This window comes from Salvelinus fontinalis, chromosome 2, assembly GCF_029448725.1.
Source record: "Salvelinus fontinalis isolate EN_2023a chromosome 2, ASM2944872v1, whole genome shotgun sequence".
Lineage (NCBI taxonomy): Eukaryota > Metazoa > Chordata > Actinopteri > Salmoniformes > Salmonidae > Salvelinus > Salvelinus fontinalis.
The window spans coordinates 36,824,641-36,850,248 of NC_074666.1; the positions used below are offsets into that span (position 1 = coordinate 36,824,641).

The 25,608-nt window shown below is 41.4% G+C and overlaps 1 protein-coding gene across 3 annotated transcripts in view; it reads right to left on the minus strand.

The window, feature by feature from the left end:
• The window catches only part of LOC129818076 (dehydrogenase/reductase SDR family member 11-like), a 50,439-nt gene that overhangs the window by 12,632 nt on the left and 12,199 nt on the right, over positions 1-25,608 (minus strand). The window contains exons 1-4 of one of the 3 annotated variants that reach the window (XM_055873647.1): positions 5,527-5,531; positions 5,376-5,414; positions 5,204-5,256; positions 802-1,011 (exon numbers count right to left, since the gene is read on the minus strand). In XM_055873647.1, the coding sequence (XP_055729622.1) occupies positions 802-1,011; positions 5,204-5,256; positions 5,376-5,400 (288 nt within the window). In that variant the 5' untranslated portion in view covers positions 5,401-5,414; positions 5,527-5,531. Of the gene's footprint in view, positions 1-801; positions 1,012-5,203; positions 5,257-5,321; positions 7,773-25,608 lie in introns of those variants that run through there. The other 2 variants (XM_055873639.1, XM_055873631.1) reach the window with 2 other exon arrangements.

The window sequence follows — 25,608 nt, forward strand, 5'->3', positions numbered from 1 at the left end:
GATAGCACACAGATTACACTGTCTAAAAATATACACAGCGTACACATTCATCTTGGCCACCATGCCAACAGATGGGACAGGCGTAAGAAATGCTCAGCTCCTCTGTAGGGATGGGACTACTTTTTGAGCCGGAGGGCTCAGCCTGAGGGGCTTGAATGGAATGGTCTTGAGTTCGATGAATTTGTGTAAAGAAAAGGCCCAACATAATAGACGGAGGGAAATAATGCCTGGGTTATTCTACAAGTGGGCCTCTGTGTAGTAGCACCATGCCAGGCAATGGGACGACTCCTTGTGAGGGGGAGTGTGTGTGTTGGCACTGCATCTAACAGGCCTATCATGTTGAAGTACCCACACACTGGAAGTTTGTGTGGTTGTGGGTTTGTTAAACCCTTTGTACGACGCATCACACCACCGACGCATAACACTGTATTTATTCGCCACGGCAGCATCCTTCCCTCTGCTTATATATATATCTCCCCTCTGTAAATTGTATAGTCCCACTGTAATCAGACTATAGTTTTATGTTACCGTTCCAATTTTGTATATTCTGTATTCAGTTTGTAAAGTGTCTATCACTGGCAGAACCTTCTCACTAGGGCAAATTCCGAAAGTATTCAGACCCTTTCCCTTTTTCCACGTTATAGCCTTATTCTAAAATTCATTTTTTCCCCCATCAATCTACACACAACGCCCCATACTGAAAAAGTCTGAAAAACGCTCCTATCCAGAGCGACTTACAAGTACATACATTCATACTTTTTTTGAAAAGCCATGTACATTGTGTGTGTGTTGTCCACTCACATCGATCATGTTCCTCCAGCCGTCGGTCTTGCCACTGAGCAGAGGTTCGTTGTGGGCTAGGCCTGCGTTGTTGATACACACATCCACCCCCTGGTGCAGTGTCTTGATGGCAGAGAACATGGACAGGATGTCCTCCTCACAGGACAGGTCACACTTATAGGGGATCAGCGTGCCGCTGTAGCCCGCGCTCTGGCACTCGGCTGCCAGCTTCTACAAACGTCACACAAATAGGGATAAGACTTCGATCACAAATCAGGTAAACACTTGATGTGAGAATTTAAAGAAACTCCAGACTATAACATGTGTTGGACTTTCTAGATTGACAATTTCAGAAATTAAAATGATTAGTAATAGGCCTAATACATTTGGTCTGTTACACTGATTTGAGCTGTAATAAGGAAGACACGAGAAAACACCACAAACAAATTAGAGCCCTACCCATTCTCTGGGCCGAAAGGAACCACAACCATACAATCAATCCTGGTATATCCCATAAAAGGAAGATAGCCAGGGAAAACCCAGGCAAGTCAGCAGCAGCACTCCTATTACAAATTCTCTAGTCTTGTCTGAAGTTTATCAACAAAGAACACTTTAATTTTTCAATTATAGAAAGACCATAACATCTGCAATCTTGTTGTTAAGAAATTATTGGTATTCTACCAGTTTCATTTAGGAACACATGTCTGTTTAGACAGTGTCTGGCTAAAGGAAATAAGCAATATGTTAATGACCCTTATTAACCATGATGACCCTTATAAAACTAAAAGTGACCCATGACCCTTATTCCTCCACTAAACATGGAGCAATGGAGAGCCACAGTCCCTGTCTCCCAGGTCAGCCTCCCTCAATGCAGGCTTCTAGGATGGAGGGTCTGTCTGTCTGATGCGACTGGACATAGATCTCCCTACCGGGCACAGAACCACCCATCACATGTTGTCCCTGTCTGGACTGCTCTCAGTACAGAACGATAGGGGAGGGATGAGGGAAGAGTGTGTGTGTGTGTCTAGGGAGGGAGGGGTTAGTGGCAGGCAGGAATGTTGCCAAGGACTACATGGCATTCTCAGCCTCTCTCTCTCTCTCTTTGCGAGCCAAAGTGCTGTGACATTTGGGACGAGAGCACTCAGTCTCATGAGGACAGGGCAGGGATGGAGCAACGTGGGGACACGCATGTACACACACACACTAATATTCTATATAGCCTAGAGCAGAGATCATCAACTAGATTCAGCCGCGGGCTGATTTTTTTCTTGAGTGGATGGTCAGGGGACCGGAATATAATTACAAATAAGTTGTAGAATGCAAATTGACTGCAAGAAGCACAGACAGATATATTTGACTAAAACAATCATTTCAAACCTTGCTTACATTTGTATACGATCACATATACAGTATCTCTATTATGCATGGGAATACCTTGGAACAGATTTCCAAAATTAAAATCACCTGGAGCTGATTTGCTGGTGTTTTTACAATCTTTTATGTCCAACAATAAATTATTAAAATACTACATTTTTTTGCTCCGAAAACTTGGGTGGGGGAAATAAAAATGACCCGCAGGCCAAATTCGGCCCATGGGCCGCTAGTTGTGGAACCCTGGCCTAGAGAGCCAAAGACTGGGATGCAGTGATTTAACTGGGATTATATATAGATAAGGCATTCTCAACACATAACCCAGGATTTAAAAGGTTTTTGTAAGCTTTGAATAGAACATTGAATAATTTCTCTAGTTTTACAAAGACATGTCACAACAGAGTTAACAAATAGCATCATATGAGGGTGCAGTGTATCCCCTAGGATTTTTACAGTAGCGGTGACAAAGTTAACGGGGGTGCACCCCATGTTTCAGTTTTTTTTTAACGACTGAGAAGTTCACTTCTGGTGACTTTTGAAAAAGGACATTCTACTCCAAAAATAATTACATTTGTATTATGTTGACACCATCTGAAATATAATTTCCCCTTAAATAGCATTATAACCCGTATCTCAACTGACGCTGAATAGCGGCTTTAAATAAATAGGCTGAAGCATGGATTTGTCCATCTGGATTTAACTCACTGATAAACCCCAAAAGACTTACAATATATATTTGTAGCATTTGAGGCAACTCGTCACTCCAGGGTGGTAAGCCCTGGGGGTAAGCACTGCTTGCCTATATAGCAACCCACAATGCTCTGGTTTCCTCATTCTTCGTCTCTTCGTGAGTCTATTTGGTTACTAACACATTAAGCAGTTCAGAAAACTACCTCTTAACTGAACTGCTCCTTTTCAATGTGGGTTACCACTCCCCCACGGAGCGTTGAGTGGCTTCCTTTCTATTTTCAGGGATTCGGCTTCACTTTACCGAGTGAAGTTACCTCAGTTAGCAGCACTTTTTTGTTGTCGGATAGCTAGAGTATAGCTGTTGTCTGGCCTACACACAATTAGTGCTGTTAGTTACTTCTACTCGTGGTCTCTAGCTCTCCATCGGTTCCCACTGTTCGGAGTTGGCTAGCTGAACTGTCGAGTGTCTTAGCTAGCTAGTGGGCTAACGCCACCTAGCAACCTCTGAGCTAAACCCCTATTCGGTTTGTCTAGAATAACACAAGCGGTGCTGTTTCTTCACCCCATTGTAATATTCATATGTGTAAACATACTGAATTGTAATTGGATGCATTTTACCGCCAAATCATACTGTGCTACACACAGTGAGTGAAGATGAAATGTCAAACAAAGAGTCAAACGCTGATGAACTGTTTATTGATTCAGTGACACAGAAAAGTTAAATATCAGAGACAGAGCAAGCCTTTGCTGACATTGAGATAGGAACACAAGGCACAAAGCTAAAGTTCAAACTAGACACTGGTGCACAAGTAAACATTACCGCAGCTTGACATCTGAGTGCGAGCTACAGCCCACCACACGCAGAGTGACTGGTTATGGTGGTGAACAGCTCCCAGTAAAAGGCCCATGCACTTTCAAATGCAAATACAAGGAAAGTGACATGTTGGACTTTTACGTTGTTGACACTAGAGCACCTGCAGTGCTAGGTCTTAAAGCATGTTTAGACATGGACCTCATCAAGCTAGTTTTATCAGTGACAGCACCAGTAGAGACAGAAAATGTACTGGAGGAGTTTGCTGATGTTTTTACAGGAATAGGATTATTCCCAGGAGAATGTACCATTCATCTTGACCCAGATGCAATCACTGTGGTCTACCCACCGAGAAAGATTACCCTTGCTCTCCGTGCCCGTCTGAAGAAAGAGTTGGAGAGCATGGAGCAATCTGACATAGTCACCAAGGTTACAGAACCGACTGACTGGGTAAACACGTTAGTGGTGGTGGAGAAACCACGCACAGGCAAGCTCCGAGTATGTCTCGACCCAAGACACTTGAACAAGGCTATCAAAACGCCCCCATTATCCTTTACCAACGCTAGATGGCATCACACACAAGCTAGCGGAAGCACACTACTTCAGTGTCATGGACGCTAGATCAGGCTACTGGGTTATCAAGCTCACAGAAGAGTCATCTAATCTCACAACATTCAACACACCGTTTGGACGCTACAGGTTCCGTCGCCTGCCTTTTGGGATTATCTCAGCCCAAGACGAGTTTCAGCGAAAGATCGACAAAGTGTACGAAGGCCTCGACGGAGTTGTGGCAATTGTGGACAACATCCTTGTCTATGGTCGAACCAAAGAGGAGTACGACCAAAACCTCCGCCCGATGCTGCAAAGGTCCCACGAGAGAGAGGAGTCCGGCTCAACACCGAGAAGAGCACAGTCGGCGCTACAGAGGTCAGCTACTTCGGACATCTTCTTACAGCGACTGGAATCAAGCCAGATCCACAGAAGATCTTAGCCATAAAAGAAGTGGAGCCACCAAAGAACCGTGCAGAGCTGGAAACAGTGCTTGGCATGGTCAACTACTTAGCCAAGTTCGCACCCAGCCTCTCCAATGCTAATGCACCCCTGCGTCAACTGCTAAAGCAGTCCAGTGAGTTTCTCTGGGACAAGCAACACAACATTGCTTTCCAGAATGTGAAAGACTTGATCACGAGAGAACCAGGACCAATCCTTGCCTACTACGACCCCGACAAAGAGCTCAGACTCCAAGTGGACGCGTCGAAGTATGGACTAGGTGCAGTGCTACTGCAAGAAGGAAATCTTCTTGCAGTAGCACGAAGCACTTCCAAATCTCTCACAGACTGTGAAATCAACTACGCTCAAATTGAAAAGGAGCTCTACGCCATTCTGTTCTGATGTAAACGTTTCCATCAGTACATATATGGACGACAAGTCATTGTGGAATCCGACCACAAGCCCCTTGAGTCAATTATGAGGAAACCACTAGCCGCAGCCCCGCCAAGGCAACAGAGAATGATCCTTCAACTACAAAAATACGACTTCACAATCACTCACCGTCCAGGCAAAGACATCCCTGTCGCAGACACGCTCTCCATCAAGTTTCTTACCTATAAGGACAGCAACCTCAGTGAAGGCATGGACATGCAAGAGCACACTGTGTACAGCAACTTACCAGTTAGTGACACAAAACTGAAGGAGATCCAAGCAGAAACAGAAAAGGACTCACAACTTGCACAGCTGAGGAAAGTCATACAGGATGGATGGCCTGAGGAGAGGAGAAAATACCCTCAGAGCGTCTCAGAATTCTGGAACCATCGTGATGAACTATCACAGATCAACGGAATAATTTTCAAAGGAGAGAAAATCATTATTCCTACCAGTCTCTGAGAAGAGATTTTGACAAAGATCCATGCTGGACACATGGGCATGGAAAAGTGCAAACAGAGAGCACGGAACATTTTGTTTTGGCCCGGAATGTGCAAACAAATAGAGGACATTGTTGGTAAATATGTCTTGAACGACGCCCCTCAAACACCAAAGAGCCAATGTTACCTCACTGTATCCCTGTCACTACAAGCCCACATTACCCTCAAAGTAATGGCCTTGCTGAAAAATCTGTGCAGATTGCTAAATCCCTCATGGATAAAGCAAAAGCAGACAAGAGAGACCCCTACCTCAGTCTCCTTGAATACCGCAACGCTCCAGTTGACAACTTCAAATCACCAGCCCAGCTGTTGATGAGCTGTAGACTTCGCTCAATCCTTCCCAGCACCAACCAGCAGCTGCAACCTGAGGTCGTCAGCTACAAGGAAATGCGTGGAAAACGTGCACAGAGGCAACAACAACAAAAGCGATACTACGACAGGTCAGCTAGACCACTGCCACCACTGATCGACGGAGAGTCAGTTAGAATCCAAGAGCATGGCCTCTGGAAGCCAGCAGTCGTCATCCAGCCAGCTGACATTGAACGTTCATTTCACGTCCGCACCGCAGAAGGAGCGGTGTACCGCCGCAATCGTTGTCACCTACTGAACACAAGAGAACAACACACTGATGAGATGAACTGTTCCACTGAAAGAGAATGTGATGGACTAAACACACACACACACACACACACACTTACCTGCAACACCACAAGAACTGTTGACTGACACAGAAGCATGCTCAGCATCATATTGCACAAGGTCAGGAAGAGAGGTCAAGCCCAGAGTTGTCCTAGACCTGTGAAATGTCAAAGGGTGTAGGCGGATCGCTGCCCTAAAAGAGTTCCAGACTAACTTGTTTTTGAAAGTTCACTTGAAATGCTTTGGTATTGTATTTGTTTGAAATGTTAAGATGTAATTTCTACAGTGAAAGCTGAGTTGCTGAGAATCCCTTGTTTGAAAAGTAACAGTATGTTGGATTATTGTTTCAGAGTCTATGTTGATTCAGTTGGTATAGTATGCAATATAAATGGTTACTTACCTTGAGTTCAAACTACAGAGCATGTATTCAAATGAAACACTTAGAATATGTAAACATTTTTATTTTGTTTTAAAAGGGGGATGTAATGTTCATATGTGTAAACATACTGAATTGTAATTGGATGCATTTTACCGCCATATCATACTGTGCTATGATTGGTTAAGACCACCCAAATGGTTAGGTCATGGTCAGTTTGATCATTGGTTGACGATATGTGAACATGCCAGTTATAGCTAGCTAATAAAGAGCGACGTTAAGAAATATCCTGTAGTACTGCATTTTATTATTTTGTACAAAGCGTGCAAAACAAGACACCCATCATTGAAACAACATCCATTTTACATTCCCCTGGAAAAGTTCAAACTAGCAATGCGTTTCTACCTCAAGTTACTTGGTTTAGACACCAAGTCAGCAATTGTTATTTCACGCGCTCACTTGGCTAGCTAGCTAGCGTCACTCAGGTAGTGATAGTGAGCTAATTAGCTAGCATCCCTGTACGCACTACTTTCACAAAACGTGTCATGGGGAGAAGATATTTTTTTAAAAAAAGCTCATTTCCTGCAACTCTACTCATTTTGCCATGGCTTTTATCATGTTCTTATGCGATCTCAGTGACTCAAACAATATAACAAAATCAATGGTGGTTGTCCACATATTTGGGGAATTTTAGATTCTCCCTGACTGTCCAGTTTTTATTTTGGTGATTGTTAGTTCTCAAAGATGATCTTATTGAAAAATACCAGTGGTGTAAAAATACTTTAAAGTACTACATAAGTAGTTTTTTGGGGTATCTGTGGTTTATTTATATTTTTGACTACTTTTACTTTACTACATTCCTAAAGAAAATTTACTTTTTACTCCATACATTTTCCCTGACACCCAAAAGTACTACATTTTTTATGCTTAGCAGGACAGAAACCTGGTCCAATTCAAGCACCAATCAAGAGAAAATCCCTGGTCATTGCTACTGCCTCATCTAGCAGACTCACGAAACACGAATGCTTCATTTGTAAATGATGTCTGAGTGTTGGAGCATGCTCCTGGCTATCCATAAATTAAAAAAAACAAAGAAAATTGTGCTATCTGGTTGGCTTAATATAAGGAATTTGAAAGGATTTATACTATTACGTTTGATACTTAAGTATATTTGAGCAATTGCATTTACTTTTGATACTTAAGTATATTTTAAACCAAATACTTTTAGACTTTTACTAAAGTATTATTTTACTGGGTGACTTTCACTTGAGTCATTTTCTATGAAGGTATCTTTACTTAAGTATGACAATTGGGTACTTTTTCCACCATTGAAAAATACATATTTTAGATCTGGTTTTAGTCGTTTAAGTTTACACTGAAAACTAGGGGTGCAACCCTACAGGTATTCGCGGGGACCTCGGTTCAGTCCGCACTGTGATCCCGAATCAATACAGAAAACAAATATTGAACAAAAATAAAAACACGAGGCCTATAGGCTATGCCTGTGCCTTGAGGAAATATGAGCAAACTTTTTTTCAGGCTAATACATTAGACCAGGGGTGTCAAACTCATTCCACGGAGGGCCTAGTGTCTGCAGGTTTTTGGTTTTTCCTTTCAATAAAGCCCTAAACAACCAGGTGTGGGGAGTTCCTAACTAATTATTGATGTTAATTCATCAATCAAAGACAAGGGAGGAGCGAAAACCCGCAGACACTCGGCCCCCCGTGGAATGAGTTTGACACCTGTGCATTAGACTAAACGCACGTTGTAATCAAAATGTAAATCTTAATTGGCGTATTTCAAGCTCTCCTTTTGTGAGGCGCAGCCGTTAACGATTTCTCTACGGTGGTGAGTGGTGGGGGAACATGTATAGTTTCCAGTAGATTACAACGGCAATGGACAGAGAAAGTATGTGGACACTTGACACTGCTCAACAAGAATAGCCTATGCAGCTGCCAACACATCAAACATGTTGACACATTTACGCTGACGTCACCCCAGTATTCCAACTACCGGAGCAAGAGAGAAACAAAAAAACTTTATCTCCCCTCTGTATTCAAACAGCCCTTCGCAGCTGATCCTGACACGGCCAAAGAAATTACAAGAACGATAGGTATGTTTTTATAGCCGTGGATATGCGCCCATTCTCAATGGTTGAGAAGAATAGGGGTTTCAGCACCTGGTGAAAGTGCTTGAGCCACATTACAAATTGCCTGCTTGCACCCATTTTAGCAAACAGGCACCCATTTTAGCAAACAAACCTCCAGGGCTACAGAGAGCTACTTAACAGTGACAGCCTTGGAAACGAGAAATACCGTGCTACAGACATGCCCCCTTTTATGAGTCACAAGCGCACATATTTTTCTCAAGATAAGAAAACCTTATAGCATAGGCCTAAATAATGTCTGAACCATGTTTACATATTGATTTCACACGCATATTGCACTTTATTTTAGTCTTCTTCTAGAGTAAGCATGTGTTTTCATTTAACAAAATGGTGTTGGAAATTCCTGATTGTGCTCTCATCAGGCATTATATGGAATCAGTTTATACACTATATTTTCTTAAACCCATTTCCTGGTTGCATTTCAGTTTGTGACAAAACAAGCAGCGTAGAGAATCATTGTACCATCTAAACCACTGAAATATTTTCAATAACCCAAAATATTGTATTTTCAGCTGGTTTACAAGTTAAAGATGCAAAAATTAAACATAAAAACGCGAAGAATAGAAATAAATAGAAAGGTCCCTTTTTCAGGATCCTGTCTTTCAAAGATAATTCGTAAAAATCCACAGATCTTAATTGTAAAGGGTTTAAACACTGTTTCCCATGCTTGTTCAATGAACCATAAACAATTAATGAACATGCACCTGTGGAACGGTCGTTAACCTGTTGGGGATGGGGGCGCTGTTTAGACTATTTATGCTAATGTGGCAAATTTTTTAAACGGCTTCCCACAAAATCCTTGATCGTACAATATGCATATTATTATTATTATTGGATAGAAAACAGTCTATAGTTTCTATAGGAGTTGAAATTTTGTCTCTAAGTGGAACAGAGCCCATTCTACAGCAATTTCCCTGACATGGAGTCAGATTTGAGAAACGTTGGCCACTTTTCTGAAGTCATTTAAAAGGGCTCTGTCGTTGCTATGACTATACGGACACTTCTTACGTCTTCCCCTGGATGCCTTTACGTGATGACGATTCCAACGGGCTCGATTGCTCGTTCACAGGCCCTACAAATGAAAAAAACCTTTAGCTAGCAAGTCTTTTCTTGCTGCGTAACGCGCGTGGAAGACACCGACCCTCTCCTGTTCCAAGCGTTAGTTTAGCCTGTTATATTTCTCCGGTCATCTTTTCACTCGTTATAGGAGTTACAAACATCACAAAGTAGTTAATTTAAAGCGTTTTATAGCAATTTATATCCGTTTAGTGCGATTTTGGGACATTTATTTTTGCAACGATGTGAAAAGTTGGGCACGCTTTTCAGTTCATCCCGAACGTAGTTGACATTTCCACATGGCAAGAGGACAGCTTTCCACCAAAAGACGATTTCTCCCAAGAAAGGATCCTTTGCCCAAGATACTGATGGAAGAACAGCTCAAGGTAGGACATTTTTATTATGATAAATCGTGTTTCTGTCGAAACATTTTAGTGGCTTAGGACGCCATGTTTTTTGACGTAGCTTCGCTTGGCGCAAACTGTATTGAAAAGTAAGGATAAATTAAAAAATGTAATAACGCAATTGTATTAAGAATTAAATTGTCTATCAATCCCTGTCCACCCTATATTTTTTAGTCACGTTTATGAGTATTTATGTATAAGAGTAGATCACTGTCTAAGTGGCGCAAGGACGTTTTCTTTACCAGCTTGTCTACATTTCACATTGTCTAACCATGATTTTGGTGGCTAAATATAAACATTTTCGATCAAACTGTATATGCATGTTGTAATGTGATGTTACAGGAGTGTCATCGGAAGAATTCTGAGAAGGTTAGTGAAAAAATTAATATCTTTTGGCGATGTTGACTTTTATCGCTCACTTTGGCTAGAATCAATGCTGGGCTGCTAATTGCTATGTGCTAAGCTAATATAACGATTTATTGTGTTTTCGCTGTAAGACACTTAGAAAATCTGAAATATTGTCTGTATTCACAGGATCTGTGTCTTTCGATTCGTGTATGCTGTGTATTTTTACGAAATGTTTGATGATTAGTAGTTAGGTAAACACGTTGCTCATTGTAATTATTCTAGTCCATTTGTGATGGTGGGTGCAATTGTAAACTATGCCATATACCTGAAATATGCACTTTTTTCTAACAAAACCTATCCCATACCATAAATATGTTATCAGACTGTCATCTAATGAGTTTTTTTGTTGGTTAGGGGCTATAAATATCTTAGTTTAGCCGAATTGGTGATGGCTACTGGTGTTGGTGGACAAATAAAAGATGGTGGATTATGCTAATGTGTTTTTAGGTAATAGATGTACATCTTTACATATTGTGTCTTCCCTGTAAAACATTTTAAAAATCGGAAATGTTGACTGGATTCATAAGATCTGTGTCTTTCATTAGCTGTATTGGACTTTAATGTGTGAAAGTTAAATATTTAAAAAAAATATTTTTTTTGAATTTCGCGGCACTGGTTTTTCAGTGGGGGGGGGGGGGGGGGGGGGGTGCCGCTAGCGCCACGCTGATCCTAGACAGGTTAAGACACTAACAGCTTACAGACCGTAGGCAATTAAGGTCAGTCACAGTTATGAAAACTTAGGACAAGAAAGAGGTCTTTCTACTGACTCTGAAAAACACCAAAAGAAAGATGCCCAGGGTCCCAGCCAGCAGCATACCACCCTGCATATCACTACTGGCTTGCTTCTGAAGCTAAGCAGGGTTGGTCCTGGTCAGTCCCTGGATGGGAGACCAGATGCTGCTGGAAGTGGTGTTGGAGGGCCAGTAGGAGGCACTCTTTCCTCTGGTCTAAAAAATATCCCAATGCCCCAGGGCAGTGATTGGGGACACTGCCCTGTGTAGGGTGCCGTCTTTCGGATGGGACGTTAAACGGGTGTCCTGACTCTCTGTGGTCATTAAAGATCCCATGGCACTTATCGTAAGAGTAGGGGTGTTAACCCCGGTGTCCTGGCTAAATTCCCAATCTGGCCCTCAAACCATCATGGTCACCTAATAATCCCCAGTTTACAATTGGCTCATTCATCCCCCTCCTCTCCCCTGTAACTATTCCCCAGGTTGTTGCTGCAAATGAGAACGTGTTCTCGTCAACTTACCTGGTAAAATAACGGTAAATAAATAAATAAATAAATAAATCTGCGTGAACGTGCCTTAGGCATGCTGCAAGAAGAGAAGGCATGAGGACTGCAGATGTGGCCAGGGCAATAAATTGCAATGTCGTACTGTAAGACGGCTAAGACAGCGCTACAGGGAGACAGGATGGACAGCTGATCGTTCTTGCAGTGGCAGACCACGTAACAACACAGGATCGGTACATCACACCTGCGGGACAGGTACAGGATGACATCAACAACTGCCCAAGTTACACCAGGAATGCACAATCCCTCCATCAGTGCTCAGACTGTCCGCAATAGGCTGAGAGAGGCTGGACTGAGGGCTTGTAGGCCTGTTGTAAGGCAGGTCCTCACCAGACATCACCGGCAACAACTTCGCCTATGGGCACAAACCCACCGTCGCTGGACCAGACAGGACTGGCAAAAAGGGCTCTTCACTGACGAGTCGCGGTTTTGTCTCACCAGGGGTGATGGTCGGATTCGCGTTTATCGTCGAAGGAATGATTGTTACACCTGAGGCCTGTATTCTGGAGCGATTTGGAGGTGGAGGGTTCGTCATGGTCTAGGGCGGTGTGTCACAGCATCATCGGACTGAGCTTGTTGTCATTGCAGGCAATCTCCACCCTGTGCGTTACAGGGAAGACAACCTCCTCCCTCATGTGGTACCCTTCCTGCAGGCTCATCCTGACATGACCCTCCAGCACGACAATAACACCAGCCATACTGCTCGTTCTGTGCGTGATATCCTGCAAGACAGGAATGTCAGTGTTCTGCCATGGCCAGCAAAGAGCCCGGATCTGAATTCCATTGAGCACGTCTGGGAGCTGTTGGATTGGAGGGTGAGGGCTAGGGCCATTCACCCCAGAAATGTCCAGGAACTTGCAGGTCCCTTGGTGGAAGAGTGGGGTAACATCTCACAGCAAGAACTGTCAAATCTGATGCAGTCCATGAGGAGGAGATCCACTGCAATACTTAATGCAGCTGGTGGTCACACTAGAAACTGACTGTTACTTTTGATTTTGACCCCCCTTTGTTCATGGACACATTATTCCATTTCTGTTAGTCACATGGTCTGTGAAACTATGTCTGTTGTTAATGTCTGTTGTTGAATATTGTTATGTTCATACAAATATTTACACATGTTAAGTTTGTTGAAAATAAACACAGTTGACAGTGATGTTTCTTTTTTTGCTGAGTTTACTGCACAGATCTATCGCTTCTTAGACTTACTTTCAATGAAAATGACAGATCTAACACATTTCTACACTGAACAAAAATACAACAATTTCACATATTTTACTGAGTTACAGTTCAAGTAAGGAAATCAGTCAATTAAGATAAATAAATTAGGCCCTAATCTATGGATTTCACACAACTGGGAATACAGATATGCATCGGTTGGTCACATATACCAAAAAAAAAAAGAAGGCAGGGGCGTGGATCAGAAAACCAGTCAGTATCTGGTGTGACCAGCATTCGGCTCATGTAGCGCGACATCTCCTTCACATAGAGTTGATCAGGCTGTTGATTGTGGCCTGTGGAATGTTGTCTCATGTCTCTTCAATGACTGAGCAAAGTTTCTTGATACTGGCAGGAACTGGAACACACTGTCGTCATTGATCTGTCGACATTGATCCAGAGCACCCAAACATGCTCAAAATCGTTGAGATGTCTGGTGAGTATGCAGGCCATGGAAGAACTGGGACATTTACAGCTTCCAGGAATAAAGTACAGATCCTTGCGACATGGGGCCGTGCATTATCATGCTGAAACATGAGGTGATGGCGGCGGATGAATGGCATGACAACGATCTCATCCCGGTATCTCTGTGCATTCAAATTGCCATCGATAAAATGCAATTGTGTTCATTGTCAGTAGTTTATGCCTGCACATACCATAACCCCACCATGGGGCACTCTGTTCACAACGTTGACATCAGCAAACCGCTCGCCCACACAATACCATCTGCCCGGTACAGTTGAAATCGGGATTCATCAGTGAAGAGTACACTTCTCGGGCGTGCCAGTGGCCAATAAAGGTGAGCATTTGCTCACTGAAGTCAGTTACAATGCCGAACTGGTCAAGACCCTGGTGAGGACGATGAGCACGCAGATGAGCTTCCCTGAGACAGTTTGTGCAGAAATTCTTTGATTGTATAAAGGCACAATTTCATTAGCTGTTTGGGTGACTGGTCTGAGACGATACCGCAGGTAAAGAAGCCGGTTGTGGAGGTCCTAGGCTGGTGTGGTTACCCGTGGTCTGCGTTTGGACGTACTGCCAAATTCTCTAAAACAACGTTTGAGGTGGCTTATGGTGGAGAAATGAACATTCAATTATCTGGCAATGGCTCTGGTGGACATTCCTCCATGCCAATTGCACGCTCCCTCAAATTTGAGACATTTGTGGCATTGTGTTGTGTGACAAAACTGCACATTTTATAGCAGCCTTTTATTGTCCCCAGCACAAGGTGTACCTGTGTAATGATCATGCTATTTAAATCAGCTTATTGATATGCCACAACTGTCAAGTGTATGGATTATCTTGGCAAAGGAGAAATTTGTGCACAACATTTCAGAGAAATAAGCTTTTTGTGGTACATTTCTGGGATGTTTTATTTCAGATCATGAAACATACATGTTGCATTTATATTTTTGTTCAGTATATGTGAATTTGGTCAGATCGCCCAGAAAGTGACATATTGCATCTTTAAAAAAACAAACATTTTCTTCAGTAACTGTTGGCATTTACATTTTCCCGCTGTGAAAATGTGCCAAAAAATTACCCCAAAACCGCAATACGTACCAAACTAAGTTTGGTGAACAGTTACACCCCTACTGAAAACAATTTGCCATACTAATTACATATAAAAAAAATTATGAAATCATATTTTTTTGGAGTGCCAGCAACGATTGAAACGCTGCTGCTAAATTAATATGTGGGAAACACTGGGGTGAACTGAATTCCAATTCAATGGCACAAATACAAGCAATTAAATAAAATCGGGAATTACAGCCTCAGCATCCTAACAGGGGCTCCCCTCTTTACCCTACCCTGATCCCCCACCCCATAGAAGTTTTTTTTGTGTGTGTACCTGGGCTGCCTGTAATGGACACCAACTCTTACGGAGGGAGAAGCACAGTGGGCGAGGGTAGTGTGGATGAGGAAGGAGCAGTGAACTGAAGCACAGCCTTGGCCAGGAGAAAAGAGGGGGTGATGTGAATGAGCAGAGCAGCGGTAGACGAGATGGGATCAGGGGCTAGGGACAGGAAGTCTCACACAGTGTGTAGTGTGTGTACGTGCATGCAGGCACTTTTTTACAGGCCTGTGTGTAATACCCACACATTGTGAACTGCTGCAGCACTGGGGCATTCTGTGCTAAGGATGCAATGCGACACAAGTATGCACACCATTGTCCCTTCACACACACATTCATCCATGATAACACCCACACAACATAGAAAATCAGGAGTAATGGACACAAGTCCATTTGAATGATACTATGCAGATAAAAATAGAAATTAAATTCCTGATTTACCTGAGGTCATGATAGGACATCTGTAAACAAATGATGCACAAATGTCTGTCTGTGACTGTCACTCAACACAAACCCTCTCAGTGGAGTGAGCCGGCAGTACACTGTGGGCAAAATTATTCACAGTGATTTGTGTCTGCCTTCCCTCTGGGCAGGTGAGCAGAACAACTCAATCCCTTCATGACACAGATACACAAAATTACATAATCAACACCATCTCCCTCTAGGGGGCCACATCTATTCTCCTAACAACTTGGATATAGCAGGCTGATCATACATTTTCAGGGCAGTGTGTGGGTTGGTTATTCGATCCTTGAGGGGATCTAAATTAAAAAAAATAAAAACGTCCAAACAAGAATAATTCTCCCTCGTGGGGACATTTCCCACACCCCATGAGGACAAAGGCTATTTTAAGCTTTGGGGTTAGAGTTAAAATTAGGGTACGGTAAGGGTTTAGGAGTTTAGGGCTAGAGTTATGGGTTAAGGAAAGAATTGAAATGAATTTTAGGTCCACACGAGGATAGAAGAACATAACGTCTGTGTGTGATTATGACTTCACCTCCATGCACTCACGGACATGATATTAAAACAGTAGGAGGGAAGAACATCATCCTAGTTATGCTTCAGTGTTGTAGATACAGGCTGCATTGCTAAAAACACTAAATGGAGCAAATAGAGTAGGACTACAGGTCAGTTTCATAAAGCACGCACACACACACACACACACACTAGGGTTGTCAAGATAACAGAATTTTGACTACAATATCGATACCAGGTTTAGTATCACAATACTTAATACCATCACAATACTCAATACTAAAACGATACCACAGCAAAAAAAGAAGGCGTATTAGCCAAAGTCACAGAATGGCACTTGATCTTTTGAGTTGAATATCATTTTTTAAATGTTTTATATGTATGCATTAATGAATAAATAATACAATCAAATTACATAACGGCAATCATTCATTTGAATGGTATATCTCTAATCTATTGATAAACTGGGTCAATGAAGATGTAACCTAGGCCTATTCACAGTAAAGGTGAATGCATATTCAAAAGGAGTGTGGATGCATTAAGTTATTGAGCTTGTTTTGCCTGATTTCATGGGTTTCCCTTCAATTTGGGACTTATTTTGTTGTACTGATCAACAACAATTACATAGGAGCAATCTCGTCTTTTATAAAAGTGTGCACTGTCTCTAATACCCATGACATCATTCTCACACACACAGTTTGATGCTTGAGCAAAGATGATCTTGACAATGTATAACTTTTTTCATAACAATCAATTTTGAAATCAGCAATATTTTACGATATGGTTTGCATATTATCAAACAAGGTACGAGAATAGTGAACTGAAAGTTAGCCTATAAAGCTGTGAGCTACCAGTATCTCATTGAATTGTAAAGTGTTCTAGCCTGTAAATGGAAAAAAATTTGCGAATAGTTTCAACATTTCTACATTCTGTGTTGCATGATTCAAGTGTGTTAACTTCTGCGCAGCGTAAATGGTGATGCAGCTCAGACTCCCTGTGAGTGCAGTGGTTCCTCGGGACAGGCTAAAGCTAGCGATGAGTAAGTGGAGAAGGCACGGTGCTCTCGCGCTATAAGGGTACATCGGCTGTGCTGATAGACAGACTTGATCCTCTCAAACAGCAGATGACATAACACATTTGACAGAAGTACGGAAAGTAACAAAAATTCCAGTAACATTGAGAGATTACTGCTTTTATTCAAATGTCACGGTTTTCGATTTTGATTATTTAAAAAAAAAAATTAAATGCATTATGAATAACGACAGTAAAATGATTTTAGAGCTTTTAAAAATGGAAATTCCAAAGCCAAAAACAGTGAACATTAAATTGCCAAAATATTCCATTGTCTCTGTTAGGTCAACATTGGTTAGACATCAATAGAAACATTTGAAATTACTATGAAATAATACAATATTTCAGTTGTGTATATTACTTTGTTTTTATTTGATGAATATTATTTTTAATTTCTTAAAGTCATCATCTCTGCTCAGGCAGTAGCAGCCAAACAACATTATCTCTGTGCTACGGTCTTTAGTCATTCTATTTTGATAGGCTAGACTGCTAAGCATGCTGCAGAGCTGTCTGACAAAATAATTTGACTAGTTCTTCAAAGATAAGGCATACTTTAAAGAACTGTCTCTATCCCTCTCATCATTGTGCTATGTACATTTCTCTATGTGGTCTGTGTGCATCTAACCTAACATAGCAGGTGTAAATGTGTATCCATCTCTGTCCAAACATGAAAAAAACAGGTGCAATTGATTATGGTCATAGTAGTTAATTACCACGTTTCTGCACTGAACTAGGTGAAATATTCGCTTAAAAATGAAAAATTACAACTCCCTTCAGACCAGCGTCCCATATAGTTGACTTAATTTCTCTAGTGAATGATTTCTCTCTAGCGAAACGACGCGTTGTGCTCACAAAAAATACAAACTAAATGGAATTCAAGTAATTGAATTGTTAAATAACCCCAAAAATGTAAAAGAAATGTTGGTTAATCAGCACTAAGTACCAAACCGTTTTTCATGTTCTAGTATTGAAAAAGTACTGATACCATGCAACACACGCACACAAAATAGGGCCATAAGCAAACAAGAAATTGCACATCCAGAGGCGGCGTTTCTCATGGCCTTGATTTTAATGCAGGGAAACGGAAATCCGTTTTGCCATCATGTCATCTGCGCAACTAGAGGTGACAAAATGCTAGATAACTTTTATTCCACACACAGAAACACATACAAGGCCCTCCCTCACCCTTAGCAAATCAGACTATAACTCGATCTTCCTGCTTACAAACAAAAACACACAGGAAGTACCAGTGACGCGCTCAATACAGAAGTGGTCTGATGAAGCGGATGCTAAGCTACAGGAATGTTTAGCTAAAACAGACTGGAATATGTTCATGGATTCATCCGATAACATTGACGAGTTTACCACATCAGTCACCGGCATCATTAATAAGTGCATCGATGATGTCTTCCCCACAGTGACCGTACGTACATACCCCAACTAGAAGCCATTGATTACAGTCAACATCCGCACTGAGCCAAAGGCTAGAGCTGCCGCTTTCAAAGAGGGGGACACTTGTAAGAAATCCCGATATGACCTCAGACGAGCCATCAAACAAGTGTGGTGCCGGACTTCCGGTGTCGCCATTTAGGAAATAGCTGCCTAGTTTTTCATACAGCACACCGGTTGGGTATTTCCCCCCTAAATTCAAGTATTTACTCTGAGCATTATAATTTCTTACACAAAATGGAAAAGGGGAAAATAGGAAAAGGTTATGGGGCTTCAACAATAGCCCGTAACAAGACAGCAGAAAATATAAATTGTAGACGAAACAGAGATGGCTAATGCTAGCGCAAATAAGCTAGCAGCAGCAAAAGAACCCTCATTTCATGAGGTGATAAATGAGGAATTGCGCGAGGCGCTCACAGGCTTACGAGAGGAACTTTGAGAAGATTAACTATTTTTGTACAAGAAGGACATTAACCGATTCAAAATTGGACAGCACAAATCAAAATAGGAAAATTAGCATAGTTGTTAAAAAGATCAATAGGATACTGCAGGATTTAGGACTGCTTGATGTATGGCATGACATCCACACGACAGATAGGGAATATACTTTTTACTCAGCCTGCCACACTGAATACTCAAGGTTAGACTACTTTTTTTTCTTTCCTTTTCTTTCTTTTTAAAAAACTTTTTCACAGGCTTAAGGATTGTAGGATCGGGCAGAGCGATTTATCAGATCCTAATGGAGTTTACCTTACTCTACACCTTGATAGCAAACCAATAAATACTCTATGGAGGATTAATACAAGCATGCGGAATGATCCTGCATTCAAGGAATCAATTAAGACAGAATTGAACGTCTATCTGGAGAATAATGATAACGGGGAAGTATCTCCTGCTACATTGTGGGATGCAGCTAAGGCGATTATTAGAGGAAAGACCATAGCCACATCATCTCTCAAGAAAAGCACATAAACTGCTGAAATTACAGGAAACATAAGAAACTTAGAACGATCTCATAGTCATTACAAAGACTCTCAAAGACCCACGAGTAATTCAAAAGGTAAAACAGGAAATTGATTTATGTTGAAGAAGTAGAGAAAAAGCTCAGGTTCCTGAAACAACGATATTAGGAAGCAGACTCAAAAGGCAACACAATTATTTGCATGGAGACTCAGTAAACAACAAGCACAGAATACAATTTTATAAATAAAAGACTCCAAAACAAAGAAGATTACATGCAAATTGGATGAAATACAGAATACATTTGAATAATATTACACATCTGTACAAGCAACCAGAGAAGGCAGATGCACAGACAATAGAGAATTTTTTGAACTCACTTGATCTCCCCTCAATTGGGACAGAGCAAAATTATAGACTTACTTCAGAAATGACTACTGAAGAAATCAATAATGCAATATCTAATCTAAAAGTAAACAAGTCTCCAGGCACTGATGGCTTCCCTTCAGACTGGTTCAAAGCCTTCAGAGAACAACTAACAACTCTACTTAAGGCCTGTTTTAACTGGACTCTGGAAGGGGGGACTTCCACCATTGTTGAGATATATCATATCTGTAATCTCAAAAGAGGGTAAAGATAAGAAGGAATGCAGTTCCTATAGACCTATTGCAATTCTTAACACGGATTATAAACTATATGCGTCAATAATAGCCAAAAGAATGGAAGACATAATCCTAGGATTGATTGACGGGGATCAAACTGGTTTCATACGAAATAGGCAGACACAGGACAACACTACATTTCATGGACCACATTACTCAGAATAAGACAAGTGCTATATTAAATCAGTCTAGATGCTGAAAAATCATTTCATTCAGTGGGATGGGACTATATATATGTAAGTTATGGAAAGATATGGTTTCAACAAAGAAGTGATACAGTGCATCAAAACACTGTATTCATGTCCGACTGATAGAATAAAGATAAATGGACATTTGTCACGAACTATAAAATTAGTGGGAGGGGCAAGACAATCCTGTAATCTTTCACCCACGCTCTTCTCCTTGTACATTGAGCCATTAGCACAGGCAATAAGACGGGACCCAACCTTAGAGGGAATAACAATAAGAGGCAGTGAACATAAGATATGCATGTATGCTGATGACATTCTGTTATTCTTTAAAGACCCAGGCTCAAGTGCACCAAGATTGATGGATGTTTTACAAACATTTGGAACATATTCAGGGTATGTGCTTAACGTACACAAGACCTAAGCCATAGTATATAATTATACCCCACAGGAAGAGCTGAAGAGTAAATTTAACTTCCAGTGGACCTCTTCATCCATTAAATATCGTGGAGTAAATTTACCAATAGATACACCCAAAATTTATGACATGAATTACGATCACATCAACAAGAAAATATATGATGACCTGGACAGGTGGAATTTACTTCCCTTGGATCTCAGTAGTAGAATTGAAACAATCAAAATGAACATCCTGCCGAGGTTACTGTGTTTGTTCCAATCACTACCCCATAGAAATCCCGCCTAAACAGTTTAGGGAATGGGATAAACGGATATCAAGGTTTATCTGGAACAGTAAGAGACCAATAATTAGATATACAACATTACAATTAATAAAAAAAAGTGGGGGTATGGCCTTACCAAACCTAAAAGATTGTTATGCGTCAGCTCAATTGAGACCTCTGGTGTGTTGGTGCAATTCAGAATACGAATCCAAATGGAAAGACATCAAGACTACTTTGACAGAGATACCCATACAGTCAGTTTTGGTAAATAATGACATAGTAATAGAAATATACAATAGACAAAATCAGTTGATTAATTTCTTTGTTAATACATGGTTTAGGGTAGTTAAGCAAATTCATTTAGACAGAGGTCAAACTGCTGAGTTGGCCCGCATACAACCTCAGCTTCATCCCTGCAACTCAGGACAGCAGATTTAAACAGTGGACACAGAAAGGCATCAGATCATTCAGTACAATTATAAGGAATGGGGACCTAGAGAACTTACAGGACCTAAGTAAAAAACATGGCTTGGATAAACAAGATTTTTACAGATACCTACAAGTTCGAAACTATTTCTTAAGGGAGATAAAAGTGATTGACCCTCGAGCACCTCAAAAATGTATCCAAGTATTCACTAACGCATACGTGAGGAGTAACAAAAAAACTATTTAAAATCTTTACTTTGGTATTCAATTCTCAAAGAAACAATCTACAAACTATATTAAAAAGAAATGGGAGGAGGAACTTAACATTGAAATAACTGATGAAACATGGTTGAACATATTAGAGACTCAACAAAGCTCCACCAACTCAAGTTCATGGAGAGAATCCTGTTGGAAGAATGTTATACGCTTCTTCATAACACCTAAACTGAAATCAAAAGAGACTGGCTCACTACACCCTTGTTGGAGAGAATGTGGCCTATCAAGGGTGGATCACTCTCATATCTTTTGGTCCTGTCCCGCAATCAAAACTTACTGGGGAGAAATAAGATCCAACATTGGAAAAATAATGGGATTTTACATAGAACAAACATTAATTTCTTTGTACTTGGGTGAAATACCTGATAACTTATACACTACACTAAAAGTACCTGTTGAAGGTCCTACTGGCAGCCAGTAAAAAGGATATCACTAGGAAATGGCTACAAAAAGACCCTCCCACCATGACACAATGGATAGATATTATTAAAGAAATACAATATACGCTCCGTACGACCTTTGCTTTAAGAACTCAAGAGGAGAGAGGTCAGGAATAGTAGAAAAAATGGGTTTCGTACTTGAAAATTATTCAATTCAAAGATGATATCAATGTAACTAATCTGATGAACGTATGATGTGCGCTGTAACCGCCAGATTTTTTTTGTTGTTCTTTTACTTTATTTGTTATCTTTGTGTTCCTCAATAAAAACAAAGTAAAAAAAATAAAAAAAATAAAAAAATAAAAAACAGGTGTGGTGCCAGGACAACAACCTCTCCATCAACATCAGCAATACAAAAGGAGCTTATCGTGGACTATAGGAAAGGGAGGTACAAGCACGTCCACATCGATGGGACTGTAGTGGAGCGGGTCGAGAGCTTCAAGTTCCTCGGTGTCCATATCACTAAGGAATTAACATGGTCCACATAAACCCACACAGTTGTGAAGAGGGTACGACAGCGCCTCTTCCCCTTCAGGAGTCTGAAAAGATTTGGCATGGGCCCTCAGATCCTAAAAATGTTCTACAGCTACACTATTGAAAGCATCTTGACTGGCTGCATCACCGCTTGGTATGGCAACTGCAACGACCCCGACCGCAAGGCTCTACAGAGGGTGGTGAGTATGGCCCAGTACATCACTGGAGCCGAGCTCTCTGCCATCCAGGACCACTATATCAGGCGGTGTCAGAGGAAGGGCCAAAAGACTCCAGCCACCCAAGCCATAGAATGTTCTCTCTGCTACAGTATGGCAAGCGGTACCAGTGCACCAAGTCTTAAACCAAAAGGACTGTGAAAAGCTTCTACCCTAAAGTCATGAGACTGTTAAATAGCTAATCAAATGGCTACCCGGACTGCCTGCATTGACCCTTTTTGCATTAACAGCCAGGAAATGCAGGAAGAGCTCTGAAATTAGATTTGTCTCAGGTTACCTAACTCTGCATGGCAACCTTGTTCAGCGCAATGATTAACTACAATGACCATAATCCATTGCGCCTGTTGTTTCCGGCTCAGACAGAAACACTTTACGCCTGCTAAATTAGGTTAGATACACACAGACCGCAAAGACCACGAGAGAGGAGTGTGCACAACGACGAGAGAGATAGACAGTTTAACTACTTTGAAGAACTAGTACAATTATTTATTATTATTATTTCAGACAGCTCTGCAGCATACTTACGCAGGCTACCCTAGCTAAATAGGACGACTAAAGACAGTACATTATGGGGAGCACAGAGATAACGTTAGATGGTCTGGCTGGCTGGTAAACCAGTACCTGGGGTTGAGGAGACGCTCTGCAAACGATATATATATATATATATATATATATATATATATATATATATATATATATATATATATATATATATATATATATACACTGCTCAAAAAAATAAAGGGAACACTTAAACAACACAATGTAACTCCAAGTCAATCACACTTCTGTGAAATCAAACTGTCCACTTAGGAAGCAACACTGATTGACAATAAATTTCACATGCTGTTGTGCAAATGGAATAGACAAAAGGTGGAAATTATAGGCAATTAGCAAGACACCCCCCAAAACAGGAGTGATTCTGCAGGTAGTGACCACAGACCACTTCTCAGTTCCTATGCTTCCTGGCTGATGTTTTGGTCACTTTTGAATGCTGGCGGTGCTCTCACTCTAGTGGTAGCATGAGACGGAGTCTACAACCCACACAAGTGGCTCAGGTAGTGCAGTTCATCCAGGATGGCACATCAATGCAAAACTGTGGCAAAAAGGTTTGCTGTGTCTGTCAGCGTAGTGTCCAGAGCATGGAGGCCCTACCAGGAGACAGGCCAGTACATCAGGAGACGTGGAGGAGGCCATAGGAGGGCAACAACCCAGCAGCAGGACCGGTACCTCCACCTTAGTGCAAGGAGGTGCACTGCCAGAGCCCTGCAAAATGACCTCCAGCAGGCCACAAATGTGCATGTGTCTGCTCAAACGGTCAGAAACAGACTCCATGAGGGTGGTATGAGGGCACTTGTGTGGGTTGTAGACTCCGTCTCATGCTACCACTGCTACCACCGTCTCATGCTACCACATGCTACCACTAGAGTGAGAGCACCGCTCTCACTCTATGACCAAAACATCAGCCAGGAAGCATAGGAACTGAGAAGTGGTCTGTGGTCACCACCTGCAGAATCACTCCTGTTTTGGGGGGTGTCTTGCTAATTGCCTATAATTTCCACCTTTTGTCTATTCCATTTGCACAACAGCATGTGAAATTTATTGTCAATCAGTGTTGCTTCCTAAGTGGACAGTTTGATTTCACAGAAGTGTGATTGACTTGGAGTTACATTGTGTTATTTAAGTGTTCCCTTCATTTTTTTGAGCAGTGTATATATATGGTATATACACTTCCTAAAAAAGGTATTTGCGTCTATAATCAATGGAGGCCAGAGAAAAATAAGTGGTAAAAAAAATAAAACACCTTCCTAATATTGAGTTGCACCACCCTTTGCCCTCAAAACAGCCTCAATTCGTCGGTGCATCGACTACAATGTGTCAAAAGCATTCCACAGGAATGCTGACCCATTTGTGTCAAGTTGGCTGGATGTCCTTTGGGTGGTGGACCAGTCTTGACACAAACGGGAAACCGTTGAGCGTGAAAAACGCAGCAGCGTTGCAGTTCTTGACACACTCGAACCGGTGCGCCTGGCACCTACTACCATACCCCGTTCAAAGGGACTTAAATCTTTTGTCTTTCCCATTCACCCTCAATGGCACACATACACAACCCATGTCAAGGTTTAAAAATCATTCTTTAACCTGTCTCCTCCCCTTCATCTACACTAATTGAAGTGGATTTAAAAAAGTGACATCAATAAGGGATCATAGCTTTCACCTGGATTTACCTGGTCAGTCTATGTCATGGAAAGACCAGGTGCCCTTAAGGTTTTGTACACTCAGTGTAGATATCGATTTTGAGACATGACATGTAGAATTTTCATATTTTAGTATATGCTTTCACATTAACTCTACATTCCTGTTCTTTTTCAAAGATTTCTCACAAAAACAAGCGTATCTCTGAAATGTCAATGGAGCACTGAGTGTATACCAAAGTTTTTATTTTCAAAGCTTATATATACACATTTAATTCAGCTCGTGTCATGCTATTTTTGCAACCTGCAGAAACAACTTTCGTTCTCATGCTACATTAGCTGTCAGTAGCCACGAAAAAGGGTAGTTTTCCGAAGAAAAGAAACAAGCAGTATTTCAATTTTCTCTATGGAGCAGTGTGGATAAAGATAACACTTGGAGTACAGTGGCATATCCCATCCTTGCATTGAGGTAAGTTTTCTGAACCATATCTTGCGCCGGCTCCACGGTGTCTTAATGTAACCATGATGCGTTCTGACCTCCGAGCAGATCAGCGTAAAGAAGCATAATGGTAGGGTCTGTATCTT